Source organism: Papio anubis, chromosome 8 (assembly GCF_008728515.1).
Source record: "Papio anubis isolate 15944 chromosome 8, Panubis1.0, whole genome shotgun sequence".
NCBI classification, from domain to species: domain Eukaryota; kingdom Metazoa; phylum Chordata; class Mammalia; order Primates; family Cercopithecidae; genus Papio; species Papio anubis.
The window spans coordinates 126329109-126348089 of record NC_044983.1 but is presented as its reverse complement, the minus strand read 5'-3'; the positions used below and the strand labels follow the sequence as shown (position 1 = coordinate 126348089).

The following is an 18981-nucleotide window of genomic DNA, read 5'->3' as shown; positions in this document are numbered from 1 at the left end:
TCGTGGAGAGAAAAGCTTCAAGACCCTCCATGGTCTGGCCCTTTGAGACCTTTCAGAGTCTGCTTTTGAAAGCTTTTCCCCAGGCTCCCACATGGCTCTCTGCTCTGGCCACAGTGGGCCTCATGCTGGGCTGGAGTGGGTTCTTGCTTCTCCTGCCTCAGAACCTTGGAACTTTTCCATGCCTGGAATGCTCTTCTCAAATGAGGATGACTCCCTCACTTCTTTCAGGTCGTTGCTCAAATGTCTACTTGTGAGAGAGGACTTGTCTGAACTCCCATTCAGTTAGTGGTCTTGCCCCTGTTCCATCACTTTCATCCTCTTTATGCTGCTCTATTATTCTTCATGGAATTTATCACACTCTCATACTACCGCCACCACCATGTGTTAAATATTCCTTGGTTTACTTGTTTATTGCCCATCTCCCAGCACTAGAATGACAGCCGGACATTACGTGATTTGTATACTACCAGTTTATAAAACCGTGCCTGACACATAGAACTCATTCCATAAATGATTTGAAATGGATTAAATAATAGAAGTGAGGGTTTAGGAAGGCTTTTCAAATATAGCTTACAAATGTATAAGGGCAGGAAAAAAATGATTAATAAATATTTCTCAAGTATCTCACATCTAGCACACCAATTCTGGGTCAGAGGTGGCTTACAGACAGGGTGGGACCTGAGGGATCCAGGTAGAGCCATAGGTTGGAAGGATTACAAAGTACAGCCAATCTGAGATGGTCATCACCATATGCACTTAACGCTTCATGGAGCTACAAATCTGCTACTGTCACAATGGAGTGGTATTTCCTTCAAAACATTTAGCAAAAATTAATAATAGTAACAATGAGCAGTTCAGGCATTTGTAGATAATTACTAGATACTAAAACAGAAACACTTATTTTAAAGTTGTTTGTGAGGTCAGTTACTGACCAAGATCAAGAGACTCTATCTGGATGGTCTTTTCTGTATTCTGTTTTTCCCATTGGTTCCAGACCTCAGGGTTTGTTCTCCCGGCTGCGTAAGTTTTAAACATCCTGCTGTGCTTCTCAGACTCTCAGTCACCTCTTTTGGAATCTGCAAATGCCCCCAGGAAGGAAGAAGCCCCAAATGCTAGGGTCACCAGTCTAAGTGTAGATCTTGACACCTTATGGGTTTGTACTGCCTTGTTAGATCTCCACAAGTGAGTTTATTTGAATAACTTATTCTTATTTCAGTACACACACAGACACACACAGTTACACAAGTGCGTGCAGACTTATGTATTTCTTTTTATTTATATATGTGTATGTATATGTATATATATTTCTTCATATTTTAAGCATTAGGATCACATTGAATTTATAGATTTCTATGTTAAGTGCAGTTGAAAATATTACATTTTACTTAATTCATCAGAGATGTGCTAGTGTCATTAAGTATTTTAAATGCAATTTTATATTATTTTTATTTACACAGACCATAGTTCATTTGGCCATTTCTCTTACTGTTAAAAACATACAGTTTCCATTTATAAATTTTTCATGAATTAAGCTACGATGAATGTTCCCTAACAGAAGTTTCTAGTGCTCTGTCTGATGATCTCCTGAAGACAGATTTCTAAAGGTTGGATCAGTGGGTCAAAAGAAATGAGTCAAATTTTGCAACACGTTGCCAATTTTCTTCTCATAAATATTACAGTAAAGTTTCTTCATATCATCAAGGTATCAGATTGATTTTATTAATAATAACCAGTTTTCTTTAATTTGAGACTTTGCTCACATTTTTCTGCTTAGACTAGAGCAGTATTCTCCTTTATTTTTTCCCCCTTTTAATAGTCTCATCTTCCACATTTAGCTCTCATCCACTGGCACTTATTTTTGCATATAGTATGAGGTGACTATCAGTCCATTTTTTTCCCTGTAGTTGACCAATTATCTTTTTTGGGAAAATTTTCTTTCTGATTAAACCTTTGATCTTGGAGCTACATGGATCATGTACAAACTTGTTACAATTTTTATTGTCTGTCTCTATACAATATACTCTACTTTATTCCATTAATTTTGCAGTTGGGTTTTTCTCTGCTGTGACAGTTTTAATTATCATGGCATTATAGTACATGTACCTTCTGGTTGGTCAAGAACCCCCTCTAATTTCTTTTGTTAAAAATTTCTTTGATATTCTAACTCACGTATTCTTTCAGATATACTTTCCAATCACCTTTCAAGTTCCAAATAAAAATTCCATGTGGGATTTTGACTGTAACAATATTAAAGCTGTAAATCATCTTGAGCCATGTATATATGTAGTTACATATTATAACCATTAACATAGTTAATAATACTTAGCATTTTCACAGAAATACCTCTCTTCTTTATCTTTTGTAAAGTCATGTACTTTTTTTCTTTTCTAGCTCTCATGCATTTGTTAGTATTGTTTAAGAATAGTTTTGGTGTTTTATCTTACCAATGCTATTGTAAGATCATTGTTCTGGTATATTTTATAAATGATGAGTACTGGTACATAGGAAAGCTATTCACCGATTTATTTAGCAAATATCTAGAACTTATTAAGTGTTGAGCAATTAATTGACACTATGCTGAGCATTTATTTACTGTGCTGGATACTAGTTGTCCATTAATGGCTAAAACAAACATCATCTCTATATTATTAGAACTCACAATCCAGGGTGGCAGATAGGCATCAACTAACCAAGCAAGCAAATACATATATAATTACAATTCGTGATAAATTCACATGGTGCAGAAATCCTACTTTGATACAGTGATCAGGGAGTGTCTATCTGAGAAAACTATAATAAAGCCAAGAACAGAAGGATAAGAGGAATCGGCAAGGCAAGAGGTATGCAGAGTAGTGTTCGAGGAAGAGGACAACAACATTTGAATGTCCCAGAAATGGTAAAAACCTAATGAAGGAACAGAAAATAACAGAAATCAGATTGGTTAGAGGAAAATGAGAAAGTGAGGAAAAGTACAAAATGGCCTTGAAGGAATCAAACGATCCTTATTGTCATGATGGGGAGTTTTCATTTTACTGTTTTAACAATATATTTTATTATAATAGGTACCCTACATGCACATATACAAAAACCAGAAAGGTAGAGTTTATAAACCCAGGCTTCAGTTTCTGTCCCCAGAATTACCCAATAACTTATCGAGTGTGTCTATGCATTTAAAAATGATATAGTAGATGTTAATTCTTTCCTTCTCCCACACCCACTTTTCAACTGGATGGATTTATAATGTGACCAATCCTCTGTTTAGGGCCATTTAACTTATTTCTAATTATTTATTATTGTAAGTGACGTTATTATATCCTTTGATCTTTGCACATGGGTGGTCATATTTATGAAATAAGTCTACATAATTCGGGTTACTGAACTCATGAATATAAATATTGTCCATTTTTGTAGATATTGCCAAATTCACACATTCACCAACTAGGTATGAGAGTGACTATTTCCCCCACAACCTAGGCAGTGTAAAATGTTAGTAATCTGGGAAACTGATATCAAAATCATAATGGGAGACCATTCTGTATCCATCAGGTTAGCACGAAGTATTCCCACTCCACACCTCAGAGTTGCCTTTGCACATGTGCCCCAGGAACGTGCCCAAAATGTTCAGAGCAGCATTTCCCACAAGAGAATGGGAGTGGAAATAATCAGAATGTCCATGAGTAGTGGAACAGATAAATATTTTGTGGTGTATTAAATACTATTTGGCAGTAAAAATAAAGGAACTATCAATGTATGCATCAAAATGAATAAAGAAAATAATATGTAGTAAAAAATATGATTCCAATGACATAAAATTTAAAAACAACTGAAGTCAAACTAAACAATCTGAGGGATTTTTAAAACGTTCATGCCCACCTGACTCCACAGGACCAATGATTGCTCCCAGTTGTTTATTTAACTGGATTTAAATGATGGATTTATGGTAAGATAATATGGATTTCAAAACTTTCTGCACCGAGATAAACTTATAGAAATGTTGCAATATGTCTGAGCAGGATTCACCTTGAGATACTAAAAAGGGTAAGATATCAGTTACAAAAGAACCCCTATCAGAGCAACATGAATTCTGCTAAAATTGAAGTAAGGACAAACATCAAATTGATGGGGAAGCTTTGGTGGAAGAATGGTGAAATCACTGGTGCTTTACAAAAGTTCATAGAAAGAATGCCCCAGAGAAATCAGCAGTTTACAAATGGATCACTCATTTTAAGAAAGGATGAGATGATGTTAAAGATGTGAAGCCCACAGGGCAGAAAATCCACATCAATCTGTGAAGAAAAAGTTAATTGTATCCATGTCCTAATTGAAGAGGACCAACTATTAATGGCAGAAACAACAGCTAAATCATTGACATCCTACTTAGTTCAGCTTACACAGTTCTGACTGAGTAATGAAAGCTGGTCAAACTCTACTTGATGGGTACCAAAATCTATGTGCCCAAAGCAGCTGCAGACAAGAGCAGAGCTTTCAGTGGACATTTTAAACAAGTAGGATCAAGATCCTGAAATGATTCTTTGAAACACTGTAACAGGAGATGAAACCTCAAAATTTGCTGAGGCTAACTTCAGGTCCTATCCTAAGATGATATTTTACAAATTTTCAATATGTGTCTTAAAAGAATTTCTACTATCTAATTATTGAGTAGCATGTTTGTATTAGTCCGTTTTCATGCTGTTGATAAAGACATACCCGAGACTGGATAATTCATAAAGAAAAAGAGGTTTAATGGACTCACAGTTCCACATGGCTGGGGAGGCCTCACAATCATGGCAGAAGGAGAAAGGCATGGTGGCAGGCAAGAGAAAATGAAAGCCAGGCGAAAGAAGAAAATCCTCTTATAAAACCATCAGCTATCTTAAGGCTTATTCACTACCACGGGAACAGTATGGGGGAACCATCTCCATGATTTAATTTTATCCCACTGGATCCCTCCCACTATACCTGAGAATTATGGGAGCTACAATTCAAGATGAGATTTTGGTAGGGGCACAGCCAAACCATATCAATGTTTCATTTCAAGGTTGTTAATCATATGAGCTTTCCAAATTATCTCTCTTTGCTGACTTTTTAATCTGTTTGATATATAAACTGCTGAAAATTGTGTTAAAAGAGACCACTATGACTATAGATTTATAAATAATTACATAGACTTTTATCCTATTTTGCAGTGTATATTTTGAGGTTGTGCTATTAAATGTGTCCATGCTCAGAATTTTTATGTATTTCTGATGTATTAAACCCTTTATTATTGTGTAGTGACCCTACTTATCTCTAGTAATGCCCTTTTCAAAAAATTATCTTTAGTCTGGTATTTATACAACAAAGCCAGCTTTGTTTTGACTTCCCAGTTTTTATATCAATGTATTTTAGGACTATATGTTACAAATAGGACATATAATATTTCTTCTTATCTAATCTGAAAATCTTTATCATAACTGAAGAATATGTCCCCTATATGTAACATTTTTATCTGACTGTTTTCAAGATTTTCTTTGGTTTTTAAGCATTTTGATTATGATGTGCCCAGCAAGGAGGGTAGTTTTGTTCACATTTATCCTATGTAGGGTTTGCTGAGATTATTGAACCTGTAAATATGTATCTTTATAACATTTATAAGAATTGCATTATTTCTTTAAACAAATTAGCCCCATTCTCTCTTCCCTTTCCTTCAGAGAATCCAATTATATGTATGTTAGGCCTTTCAGTGTTGTCACACAAACTAATAAAACCTTTTCATAAATCATTAAAAAAATTTTTTTCGGCTGACCGTTTTGGCTCACACATGTAATCCCAGCACTTTGGGAGGCCCAGGCAGGCAGATCACCTGAGGTCAGGACATCAAGACCAGCCTGACCAACACAGGAAAACCTCATCTCTACTAAAAATACAAAAATTAGCCACACGTGGTGGTGCACACCTGTAATCCCAGCTACTCGGGAGGCTGAGGCAGGAGAATTACTTGAATCTGGGAGACAGAGGTTGCAGTGAGCCAAGATCGTGCTACTGCTACTGGGCGACAGAGTGAGAGCCTGTCTTCTCTCTCTCTCTCTCTCTCTCTATATATATATATATATATATATATACACACACACACACACACACACACACATATATATAAAAGGCACAGTTGCTCACTCCTGTAATCCAAGCACTTTGGGAGGTCAAAGTGGATAGATCATTTGAGGTCAGGAGTTTGAGACCTGCCAGCCTGGCCAACATGGTGAAATCCCATCTCTACTAAAAATACAAAAATTAGCTGGGCGTGGTGGTGGGTGCCTGTAATCCTAGCTACTCGGGAGGCTGAGGCAGGAGAATCACTTGAACCCAAGAGGCGGAGTTTGCAGTGAACTGATATCACACTACTGCACTCTAGCCTGGGTGGTGGAGTGAGACTCCATCTCAAAACAAAAGTGTATAAAATATATTTTTATTTATTTATATATTATTAAATAATATTTATTTATTAATAATTTTTTTCAAAATGGTTATATTCTATTGGCATATTTCCAAATTTACTGACCCATCATCTATGTTCTGCTGTTAATATCCAGTTGGTTCAGATATTTTGTTTTTCATTTCTGAAATTTTCTTTTTTTGAGGTTTCTCTTTCTTTTCTTATTTTTTATCTTTTCATTCACTGCTAAAATATTTACTTTCAGTGAATTTCATTCATTGCTAGAATGTCACTGAGCAAAGTTGTAAGAACTATTATAATCTCGGCCTGCTGATTCCAACATCTGGGTCAGATTAGAATAGATATCTGTTAACTATCTTTTCTCTTGAGATTGAGTCACATTTTAATGTTTATTTTTATGTCACATAAGTCTGTGCTATGTTCTGGGCATTGTGAATGCTCTGTGGTTAAGGCTGAATTATCTTACCTTCCCCTGGAAATAGTGATTTTTGTTTTGTTCTGTTTCACTTTAGCAGGTAATTAACTTGACTGAAATCAAAAGAAAGTCTTTGTCTTTTGGACTGCAGTTCAAATATCAGTTCAGTTATTTTTATCCTTAGCTCAATTGCTTACTGTCTTCCCTATGCATATGTGGTTCAGTTAAGAGGTTATAAAACAATTTTAGGTTTTCTTTCACCGGGTTCTTTACTTTTTGGAATTCTTCTCCCACTTTCTGGAAGCTACAGTGGTCTGGAACTCTGTTCTTTGCTTCTTTAAGCTACCTGCGTTTTCTATTGGCGTTATAGCTACCACACACTGCATGAGCTGTGACCTGGTCTCAGGCTAAAGCCATAAAAATAAAGAAATTCATACTACGTTGTTCATTTCTTCCATGTGCTGACCCCTCTTCAAAAATGTCTGCTTTTCTTGACTGAAGAGTAGTTAGAAAGGGGGCAAATGAAAAAGTGGGAGGCCCAATTTAAGAGTCCAAGAAACATATCTTGATGCCTAGAAATAGAATAATGGAAGTGGAGATGAAAAGCAATAGATAAACACGTTTCTTTTCTTGAGTTAGAAACAAGACTTGGATTCTATCCAAGGAGATCTGAGAACATCAGAGTCTAAATATAGTAGTCAATGTATTCGAAGTCAAAGGTATTCAATGGATTCCTTTCCTGTTTCTTATTAGTCTCTTCTTTTTATTCCCACCAGATTCTCCAAACCCTTAAAAGCCAGAAGCTTTTGCTGGTGAAGGGGAGAGAGAGAAGGTGGAGTAAAGAAGTCAACCAGATTCTCTCTTTTTCACAGCAGGTTTCCCATGAAGACTCCAGTCTAAACCTGGGGAGAAAGAAGCCTAAATTGGAGAAAGTGGTGAAAGAAGCCCTCTCTGAAGAGATGACATTTGTCTCAAGATCTGAATGAAGGGCATAGTTCTACAAACATGCGATTAAACATGTGGATTACTACATTAGGATTTACCTTGGAAATTCATATTTATTTGTGTATTTTATTGTTGCTTGTAAATAGCTTTTGTTTTAAGCACCTGACCAAACTGTGTTTGTTTTAGGTTGTGGCCCAGGCAGTGTTATTCATGTGTATGAACACAGCTGGAATCTTCATCAGTTACCTGTCAGACCGGGCCCAGCGCCAAGCTTTCCTGGAGACTCGGAGGTGTGTGGAGGCCAGGCTGCGCCTGGAGACAGAGAACCAAAGACAGGTACCAACTGACAAGGCTGTGTGTTTTAGTTATCACCTAGCCAGTCTCTAACTTATATGGAGCTCCTGTTTTGCTCCCAAACACGTCCTGACTTGCAAGTGTTCTCTTAAAGTTTATGTCACAGGATTCCAGAGTCGGAAATAGTTGTGTTAGACTTACAGGTCAGAATGGGTTGGTCTTATTCTCCACACTCACTTCATCGTTCCCCATAAGAAATAAAGTGATTACAGTCACAGATGTATTTCCTGACACCTTTCACTGACATCTGTGTTTGTGAACAAGGTCATGATGCCTCAAAACCATCAGCATGCCTGTCTTTGACCCTCTTTCTTTTAAACTGTAAATGTGTTATTTCAGATAAAAATGTTTACTGTCTACCAATTCAAATTAGAGTAAGCGCGTAGAAGAATCTTACACATGCCTAGTCTCTAAAACCACAACCTGATTTTTAGAAGGGATATACACACACAAAAATCCTGTGGACATGATGCCAACATCAGAATAAGGGATACAGTAGGAAAAGAAGTTGGATTGCAGGGGGCAATAATGTGTTCCAATTTGGAGAGGTTAAGATAAAATAATTTTTTGGACATCCTGATTGGGCGGATGTTATAGGAACTTAAAAGTAGTTTTGGCCTCAAATAATATATTTCTCCAAATTCAAATTTACTTTCAAAGAATAAAGATTTGTCCCTATTAAAGCTATTTATATATTTTAAATCCATGCATACCTTTGGTTCTGAAAACAATTTTCCAAGAGGAATATCAGGAATGTGTTGAAAATTGGTTTTAGCATCAATTTATAGCATCCCAAGTATATATGCTCTTGGAAATTTTATGCTTGTAGATATATTATTTCTATAATACGAGACCTTTTTTTAACTAAGACCTTTCTCTTAAAGTTATGTCTTATTATTTATAATACAGCACATTTCTTATTTAAGACTTTAGGCAATAATAGTTTGCAAAAATCATAAAGAAAGTAGCAGAGAAAGACTCAACACTTACTTCATGATTAATTTGCATCAAATCACCAGGGAGTCAGGGATCTTTGAAGTGAGTGAAGCCAGGTCTGGGTGATAATGGATGAGACAGACAGGTAGGGTACACCTGCCAGGACTCAACTCCCACTGCCATCTGCTGTCTCCTGGGGCAGAGGAAACTCCTGAGTTTTCAGATCTTACTTTGACTTTACAAAATTTAGAATAAGGAATTTCGAAGTTATTGCCTAAAATAATTCTGGAACCTCATAGCAATTTCTCTGAATAACCCTTGGAATAATTAAGAAAAATAACTTTAAGAAAGAAACACCCTGTACAATAAACACGAGTATCTCCCAGGACTATTGTATTATGTTCCTGTGCAAAACAGATCAGTTGCCAGACTGGCATGTCACTCTTTCCATGGGATCTGTGCCGGTTCAGAGAATGCTGCCATATTAATAATGTATTCAGCTGTTCTTAATGCTTTGTCACAACGAGAGCTGAAATTGTGGGTGAGTTGTCTGGGCTGCCTCTTATTTAGTGTTTATGATATATTGGAGACACTAAAAGTTATTGCCTTACCATCTCCATAAGACTTTTTGCTTCTTTTCCCATCCTTCAAGTTGGGTGTCTTGGAATCACTGTGATCTATTAATCTAAAATTGTGGAGGAATCATCCACCATTCCCTCTAATCTTTATTTATTTATTTTTTTTGAGTTGGCAGAAGGAGGAAGAAAATAATAATATACAGAGGTAAGAGAAAGCGACAACTAGAATGTAGTGAAAAGACCACTAGAGTTTGGGTCATGGCTCTTATTACTTCCTAGTTGGACCACCTAAGCTATTAAACTCTCCACCATAGGTTCCTTTTTTATACATGGGCCAATATCTTTCTCTTCTGCATTACATTTGCCTCAAATGAGATACTATGTAGAAAGCAATACAAACATATAAGTCAGTTTCATTGATTTCTTGGATAAAATACAAGAAAAGACTATCTTTTGTGGAAGGTGCTTTGTTCCTAGGATGAAGTAAAATATTGTGTAGGCTTCTTTTAGTCCTATATTCACAACTATGATATTTGTGGCATGTTGACCACCTTTTATTTACTCAAGGGTATTGTCTGAGATAGCTGACTCTACATCATCAGTGCTAAAGTTACTTTCCACTGGCATTTGATCTCTGCTTCAGGTTTCCATTATCCTTGAGAACTTCCTCAGTAATAGATGGGCAGTGTAGTCTGGCAGAGAAAACATACACTTTCATATGAGATTGCCCTGGATTAGTAATTTTTGCTTAGTTACTATTTTAGTGAGCTTGAACAAACTCTGAGTCTTAGTTTCCCCATCAATGCCATGGGAATAATAACATCCTTCATGAAAAGTCTCCTTAATGGTTAGAATTACTTTGTGTGAGATGCCCTTGCAAGTCAGTGAGGAGTTCCTATTAGCATTATTGTGTGTAATGATTTATATGAATCAGTCAACATAGTTTAGTCCCAAGAGGACTCATGTGAGAATTTATTATGGATTGACTTGGCTCAGTTGTAATAACTTAGGGTTATTTATATGGAGGTAAATCAGGATGATGGCTCTCCTTAAGTGCATAGCAACCAGAATCATCATTAGGTCCCATCCATATCTTTTAAAATATCATGTGTCATTGACAAATGAATTCTCATTTACCTCTTATCAGAACTAATTATAATGACGTAACTGTTAAAAATTCTATACCCTGTGAAGGAGATGCTGTAAGAACCTAAGTGACAGCAGATACCTTTTCCTTGGATAATGATCCTAAATAAGATTGATGGTAATATTTTGCAATTATAAATTGAGAATCAAATAGGTTATATTCAACAGAAATGACCATGTTTTGTGGGATTTTTCTTGCATTCATGATTTTTATCTCATGGTAGGATACAAAAAAATTAATCATTTAATTTGTTCAACCGTGAATTAATTTCTTTATGGAGGGTCTATTATGCGTCAGGAGCTCTGCTGAGCATTGGGAATATAATGCTGACTAGCAATCAGTTTCTGGCCTTAAAGAGTTTACCTGGTGTAGAAGATGAATGACTACACGGACACGTATGGCAATAGTGTATGGGTCAAAACTAACCTGGAGGCTTGTAGAAAGCTATCGAAAAATATTTTACCTGAGCTGACATGTGAATAGGATTCAGCTCAGTGGAGAGGCATTAAAGAGTACACCATAAAGAGCAAAAAACACATGCAAAAATCTTGAAGGAAGAGAGGAACTAGTTTGTTGGAAGGATTTATGAGAATTCCCATGATCATTCAATCATTCATTTATTCTTCTATCTATTCACCCATTCATGCTGTAGAGAGACAGCCAAATAAGACTCAGTCTTTACTCTGAATTGGACCTCGCGGGTGAGTATGACTTTAATTCTTAGAAGAGAGGAAGGAAAGAAATTAGCAAAGATACCGATGACAAGATACGTATGACCTAGTAAAGGACAGCAATGCCAGACAGTTGGTTTTCTCTGACATCCTGAAGCAAATTGTGAACCTGTTAAGTGGAACCTTACTGCTTTCCATTCAATAATAGCTATATATTTCCTGAGTGTTAACTATGCACCAGGCATTATTCAAAGTGCTGTGTACACCAAAGTGAAGAAATTCTTTGTCAGATCTCTATTTTAGCATGCCACATGGATCTCAATCATTGCATGTCTCTTTCCCCAAACTGCTATTTCACCACCCTGTGCCATGTATTAATAGTTCTGGGAAATCCACCTCCCTCCTAATGTGTCTCTACTCTTCTGCCTCAGCATTCCTTTCTCCACGAGGCTTGCTTTTGTCTCCCAGGTAGAGTTGAGATGGTTTTCTTGTACTCGCCACATGCCATGATAGTTAAGTCTATTAAAGAATGTGTCCCACTTTATGACATATACTAATCTGTGCTTCTCTCTCTTCACAACCTCTAAAGACTAGTTAAAGGCAGCTACTCTATATAATTCAACGGATTCTCTGGTTTTTATCTAGCATAGTGGCTGAAATGTAGGATCTTCTGAGTAATATTTATTTAACTAGTTATATTGAATTCAAACTTTGGCTCCTAGCTTCACTTCTACCTACATGAATATTATAATAACTCCTTTGTGTAAAAATAAAGATACCTGTGCCCGTTGTGCCCTTCATTTAAAATCTTAGTGGGAAGAGCCAATTCAGGAGAGACTGAGACAGGCTGAGCTTGCATCTTAAGCCGACTTGTTAGGGGAATTTTCCATCTGGAAGCTACATCTTGAAGCATCTTTCTTTAGGGAGTTAGATTCTAATTATTATAGTTTTCATAATCCTGCTTCTTCTCCCAGGTGATGCAAGTGGCCCATATTTATTTTAAATATTAAAATGAATTAATTGTTTTTCTTTCAGCTTGGAGAATTGTATAAACCTCGTTATGGTAATCATGGCATTTCAAGGTGTCACAGAACCTCTGGGGGCACTGGAATAAAGTTTCTGATGATACCATATGTTGCAGCAGCAGGAAGATTATTTTTAAATGCAGCAGATGTTTTAACTGTATTAAAGCAATTCTGTTAAACTTAAATATCTTTGTTAGACAATATTGGTGTAAACTGGTTGTTCGGACAGTAGATTGAGAAAGCTGGGTTTCCTACTGAGTTCTGAGTTGATTCATTTGATTCATTTTGGTGCCTTTTAACATCCTGGGGACTTTTTAAAGTTAAAAATAATATTGATCAGTACGGTAGAGCGTTGTCACTGTTAATTCATTCAGAGAATCAAAGTTGACCTAAAAGTGGTAGAACCTTAGCATCTTTATTCTTTCTGCTCCAACTAGATAGGTCTTCTCATTATACTCCAAAAACCTCTTACTTCCAAGTCATTTTCTGTTATTCTTCATTCCTTACATTCAAAGCCACCCACTGACCACCCATCATGTTCAGCCTTATATGTTATCAACATCTTTCATATTCATTATTCTTTAGTTTATACTGAAATATTCAGTTTCCTACACATTCTCCTTACCCTCTACACTCGTGCCTTTGTTTACATGTTTTTCCCTACCTAGTGTAACCTTCCTTTCATCCCTGTACCTTATCCATCCTTCAAAACTCAGCTCAAATGTCACATGAGAGTTTCATTCATACATTTCTGTATGGAATTAATCTCTTTATATATTCTGCTATACCCTTGGCTTATTTTTGCCTCCTCATATCCTTGATTTTTACAGCACTTGGTATTGCTGAGTCACCCCCCAACACCCTTTCCTTGAAGCACTCTCCTCTCTTAATTTTACTATGGGGCGCTTGATTTTCTTTCCAGTCTCAGATTCCTGTTTCCTTCACATATCCCTCTTCCTCCTCTAAACCCTTAAATGTAGGCATCCTTCAAGGGCCTCTCCTTGACCCCTTCTTTTTTGTTCGTCTCTTAGTTCTCTTTAGGTGCTATATCATGGCTTCAACCATCACTTCCTGATTGCTCCCACATCAGCATTCTTTTCTAAGCTCCAGATGCCCACCACCAGCACCAGCTCGATAGCCTCCTCAGCATGTCTCACACGTATCATCAGCTCGGCCTGTTCATGATCCTCCCATCCCCTGAAAAAGTACTCCTCTTTCTCTGTGATACACCCTTGTACCTGATCCATTCACATCAACCGTGGTCCCTATCCCTGTGGGTGCTATCGTCACCATTTATGCACACATTTTTTCTATATTTCCTTTACTAGTACTGCCTGGTTTAAGTCCTCTCACAAAATAGCTTTCTAATTGGTGTTAACCAGTTACTAACCAATGTATACTAATCTAGCCACCTGTAGTCACTCACCTTAACATTCTTCTTGAAAAATAAATCTATTTCCCTTTTCTCCATTTTCCTTATAATCTATGAAATTAAAACAATAAACTAAACAAACTTACTGAGCTCTGCGGGGCATGAAGCCAAAGCCACTGCTTTCTTTCACCTATTCTTGTCCCTCTCTATCTGACGTTGAGATGGTCAGGGAGGAATCCACTGGTTTCTTTTCTCCAGAGAGCAGGATTCATATGTTAGAAGTCATTGTACAAACATTCTCCAGACCTTTCTGTGGGATAAGAATTTGATTCCTCCCCACAGGCAGTCTACCCCACAGGGAGCCCACTCAAGCAGTCTCCTCTCCTCCCCACAGGGAGCCCACTCATGCAGGCTCCTGTCCTCCCTACAGAGAGCCCATTCATGCCGTCTCCTCTGTCCCCCACAGGGAGCCCACCCATGCAAGTTCTCGTCCTCTTCACAGGGAGCCCACCCATGCAGGCTCCTCTCCTCCCCACAGAGAGGCCACCTATGCAGGCTGCTGTCCCTTTCCCCCTTATAGGAAGCCCAGACATTCAGGCTGCTGTCCTCCCTGCAGGGATTCCACTGATGCAGTGAGCCCACAGTAGCCAGCTACTCTGCCTCTGGCTGGGGAACTGTGGCTATAGAGCAGAAATAAAAAATAGGAAGCTCACGTCTGTTTCCTTTGCAGCCAAGTCTCCCATTCGTTTGCCAATAATAAAGTGGCTGCTTTGATTGAATGATTTGATTTAGTCGATTCCTGTCTGTTTTCCATATCTATTTCTCACTTGGTTCATTTGAGAAGGGAGGTATATGGCTAACTCACATCTCAAAACCCCAGCACAGAGTATTACACCTGTCAGGATCATCTTCTTAGTGCCCAATTTGGATTATATAAGACCTCACACTAAATGTGAGAAAGCCCCAGGATTACTACTGCCCATAGAACCCACCCAATTTCATTTACTGTGCCTCACAGCCCATTCACCACCTGGCTCCAGCGTGACATTCCAATCATTTCACTTGCTACCTCCCACTTTGTACCCCAACACCTCACACAGCCCAGCAAAGATGCCCTGCATGTCTATGACTGGGATTTCTTGCTGGTCGTTCCCTATCTGTCTCCATCTCTCTCTGCTTCTCTGCCATTTTCTCTGCCCCTGGAGTGTGGCCTTTATGGATCTCATCAACAGACTCATTATCCTCTGGCTTCTGGTTGGGTTCAGCCAGTGGGAGGTACTGGACGTGAACTAGAGTGTGGGAGGACAGAGACGTCAATGCATTTATCTTCCCATATCCTACCCTGCTGGATTGTAGATTTACAGTGGCTGCATTTATCCACCAAAAGCCACAGTTCCTAACAGGCAGCCCTCGCTTAAAGTGAAGGATTTGCCAGATTCCAAGGGTGTTTGTAGCTGCCAGCCCTTCCTAACCTTGGGGTGCTTTACCATTCATTGTTGAGTACCTTAATTTTTCAATAACTCTCTTTCATTATCCCTTTTGAGGTACCAGCTATGTCCTGCCAGGAACCTGAATGACATGCCACTATTGCTCCATTAGGATGAGATGTTCCACTCCCACTCTGTATATATTTGTGAGGCAGTTCAGCAGAGCACAAAGACACTGGGCTAGAAGTCAGAAAATCTCTACTCTGTCCAGTATGGCAGCCACTAGCCCTGTGTGTATATTTAGCACCTGCAATGTGCCTGTCTTAAAATGAGACATGCTGTGCATGGAAAATACACACCAGATTTTAAAGACAATCCAAAAAAAGAAGAAATGCAAAATATCTCATTAATGACTTTGTACAAACTAATTGAATGTTCATTATACATTGAAATGATATTTTGAATATATTTGGTTAAGTAGAATATACAATTAAAATGATTTTCAACTGTTTCTGGCTAATTTTTTATAGAATTTTTAAATTGGGAATTTTTAAATTGTATATGTGGTTCACGTTGTATTTCTACTGGACAGTATTGACCTAGATGCTTGTCCCATTTCTATTTCTAACTTGCTAGTGTGACTCTGAGCAAGTTGTCAAACCATTTTGTATGTGAGTTTCCTCATCTCTCAATTAGAAATGATAATTCCCGCCCTAACCCACAGGAGTGTTTTGAGAGACAAATAACATAATGCCTGAAAAAGTGTTATTTCAGCTGTAAAGAACTCTACAAATGTTAGGGCTATTTCTGTGAAAATCTCACCAACGCCCCAATCTGATGCTCAGATCCCCCCCCCCCCCCCTTATGAAGCCTCCTCTAATGTTTCCTATTGTAAGTTATTTCTTTCTTTTTGGCATTAAGACATTTTTCATTAACATGGGTTTTTCACATGCTGTTTTATATCAGGGTTAGCACCATGGTTCCCTCCAATCACCAGGAAGGTTTTGAGTGGCAAGCACAGTACCAGTGTTAATGGCCTCTGATCTCCCTGTAACAACTGACTTCACTCGAAGAACTGTGTTTACCCGATGTGGGTGGGACACCAGCTCTTGCATTCCATCTGGCTGCCTGGTTCTTTGCAATTTTCCTAGCACATTATTTGCATTTTCTGGCGTGATGGAAGAAGTGAAGGCTTTGAAGAAAAACAAACCTGTATTTGATTCAGAGCTCTAAGTCTATATCTGGGTGACTGTGGTTACTCCAACCTTAGATTCAACATCTGTCGAAGATAATAAACCCTACATCTCAAGCTAGTTGTAAGAAAATCAAGCAATATATAGAAAGCACCCATTGGCTGACATAGTGGGGCCTCAATAGTTGAGAGCTGGGGGTCATGGCTGATCCTTGAACTGTTGGATCACCTGGGCCATATCCTAAGTTTCAAAGGAAAAGGTATTCTGATTCTAGTAACAACAGTTTTTCTTCTTGTTATTTGTGTTCTACTTCAAATTTGGCATCCATAAGCAATACAGATTGTTAATGCTACCCCTGATTCAAAGACAGTTCATGACCCTATGCTCATGTGCAATTATAATTTGCATACAGAGGCCATCCAGAAAGCAGAAATCAATCACCATCAGAGGCCTCAACACCTTTGATCCAGCCTGGAGAAGATGGAGGAGCCGCTGAAGAACTCTGTGGGGGCTTTTTATCTTGAAAGTCTGTGCAGATAATTTTGACTAAAGAAATTGAAATTGGAAACCTAATATAGCCTTACTATAAAATGCTGAAGAGAAGACATGCTCTGTTGCCTTGATACAGTTGAAGGCACTTTTCAAGAGTGGTAGTAAAATAGAGTAGGAGAAAATAAAATAAGTATTTTTAAAATAATCCATGCCTAAAATAGCTTATTTTAGTGAGACTGGAGTAAGGGTCAGTTGACCAGAATTCTACATTTACTATTTTGCATGAGTTACACCCAAAATGGATTGGCTATAAAAGAGGTAAAATAATTTAAAGGCACTATCTCAGCTATCTTGGTGTAAAATCGTCCTAGAATTTTTTTCTTCTAATCTTTTGCAAATGTCTTGCCCACAGCTCATTTGAAAGCAACGTTTTTAGAATGAAAATTTTGAGTATAGTATAGTATTCAACTCATTTTTCATAGAAACAAAAGCTTGCTTATCATAAACAGATTTGGAAACAAACATTACTGCCTCTTGGTAAAGATAGGACACAAGTAGCAGACGTGGGGGGTAGACTTGAAAGAACCAGCTAGCTATGAGCATTTAGTGTATACTGTTGACAGCCTTTCACAGTAGATAGGCTAGTGAATCACTTAAGCGGTGTAGGGAGGCCACTGTGACGCAGTGCTATTCTGTAAATTATTTATGAGAAGTCCAAAATTCCAAGTTGATCTTTTAAAAAGCATTGACACTACTCTTGATCAGCCGTTGGAATCTAGAAAGTTGAGACAGAGGCTTAGAACTATGCCGTCAACGCGAAAGGAAACCTGGCATAGGGCAAAACCATTATTTCATCCTTCATTTGCTCAACAAGTATTGATCTTTCCTTCCCAAAACTTTGCCCTTGCAGTATTCCCTTAGTGAACAAACAGCACCCCTTGTCCACCAACTCTTCAAGCTCACACTACCCATCCTCTCCATTTTCCCTGACATGCAGTAATAACTATGAGCAGTTAATTCTCTTTCTCATCCATCTTTCATACTTTTTCCAATGTTTCTAACCCTACTTCCTTCTCCATTTCTCTCCTGGATCACTGCAACAACCCTTTCATTCCCTGAAATTCATTCTCCAGGCTGCAGCCAGAGTGATCCTTCTAAAAACTAAATCTAGTTAGGTCATCTCTATGACTTCTATACTGGGTTGAATAGTGTCCCCCTAACATGCATGTTCCCCCAAACCTCAGAATGTGATCTTACTGGGAAATAGGCTCTTTACAGATTGATTCAAGATGAAATCACACTTGATTAGGGTGGGCCTTAATTCAATGTGACTGGTATCCTTATAAGAAGAGAACACAGAGAATCCCAGAGGCAGACGCAGGAAGTGCACAAAAGAGCACCTTGTGAAGACAGAGGCAGAGGTTGGAGCGAGGCATCTGCAAGGACCGCTGGTAGCCACCAGAAGCCAGGAGAGTGACATGGGACAGTTTCTTCCATCAGGGCCCCGGAAGAAAAACCAACCCTGACAACACCTTCCTTTCAGACTTCTGACCTCCAGAACTGTAGGAGAATACATTTCTATTGTTTTAAACCACCACATTTTGTGGTAATTTTTTAATGCCAGCTTGGGATACTAATACAACTTCCTGTTGCCTTTAGAATGAAATCAGACCCATATCTTACTTCTCTACCCTCCTTAAACGTTGCCTGGATGGAAGTAACAGTGACTGGCTCTGACAGCATTTAGTACGTGTGAGGTTCTGTACTTCACATAGATTACTTCATTTAATCCTCAGATAAACCCTCTGAAGTGGGTGAATTTTTTACCTCCATTTTATAGATGAGGAATTTGAAAAACAGAGAGGCTAAATGAGAGCTAGTAAGTTGCACAGTTGGTTCTCAGACCTAAACAGTCTTGCTCCAGAGCCCATATAACCAATTATTATGCTACGATGTCCTTCAACACGGGATGCTCTTCACAATCTACTCCCCT

The 18981-nt window shown here is 38.2% G+C and overlaps 1 protein-coding gene across 3 annotated transcripts in view; it reads left to right on the top strand.

Moving 5' to 3' along the window:
• Positions 1 to 18981, top strand: part of ADCY8 (adenylate cyclase 8) — a 265567-nt gene that overhangs the window by 45647 nt on the left and 200939 nt on the right. For all 3 annotated transcript variants that reach the window (XM_021942625.2, XM_009213592.4, XM_021942626.2), the window contains exon 2: positions 7980 to 8129. In XM_021942625.2, coding sequence (XP_021798317.1) covers positions 7980 to 8129 — 150 coding nt within the window. The remainder of the gene's footprint in view (positions 1 to 7979; positions 8130 to 18981) is intronic.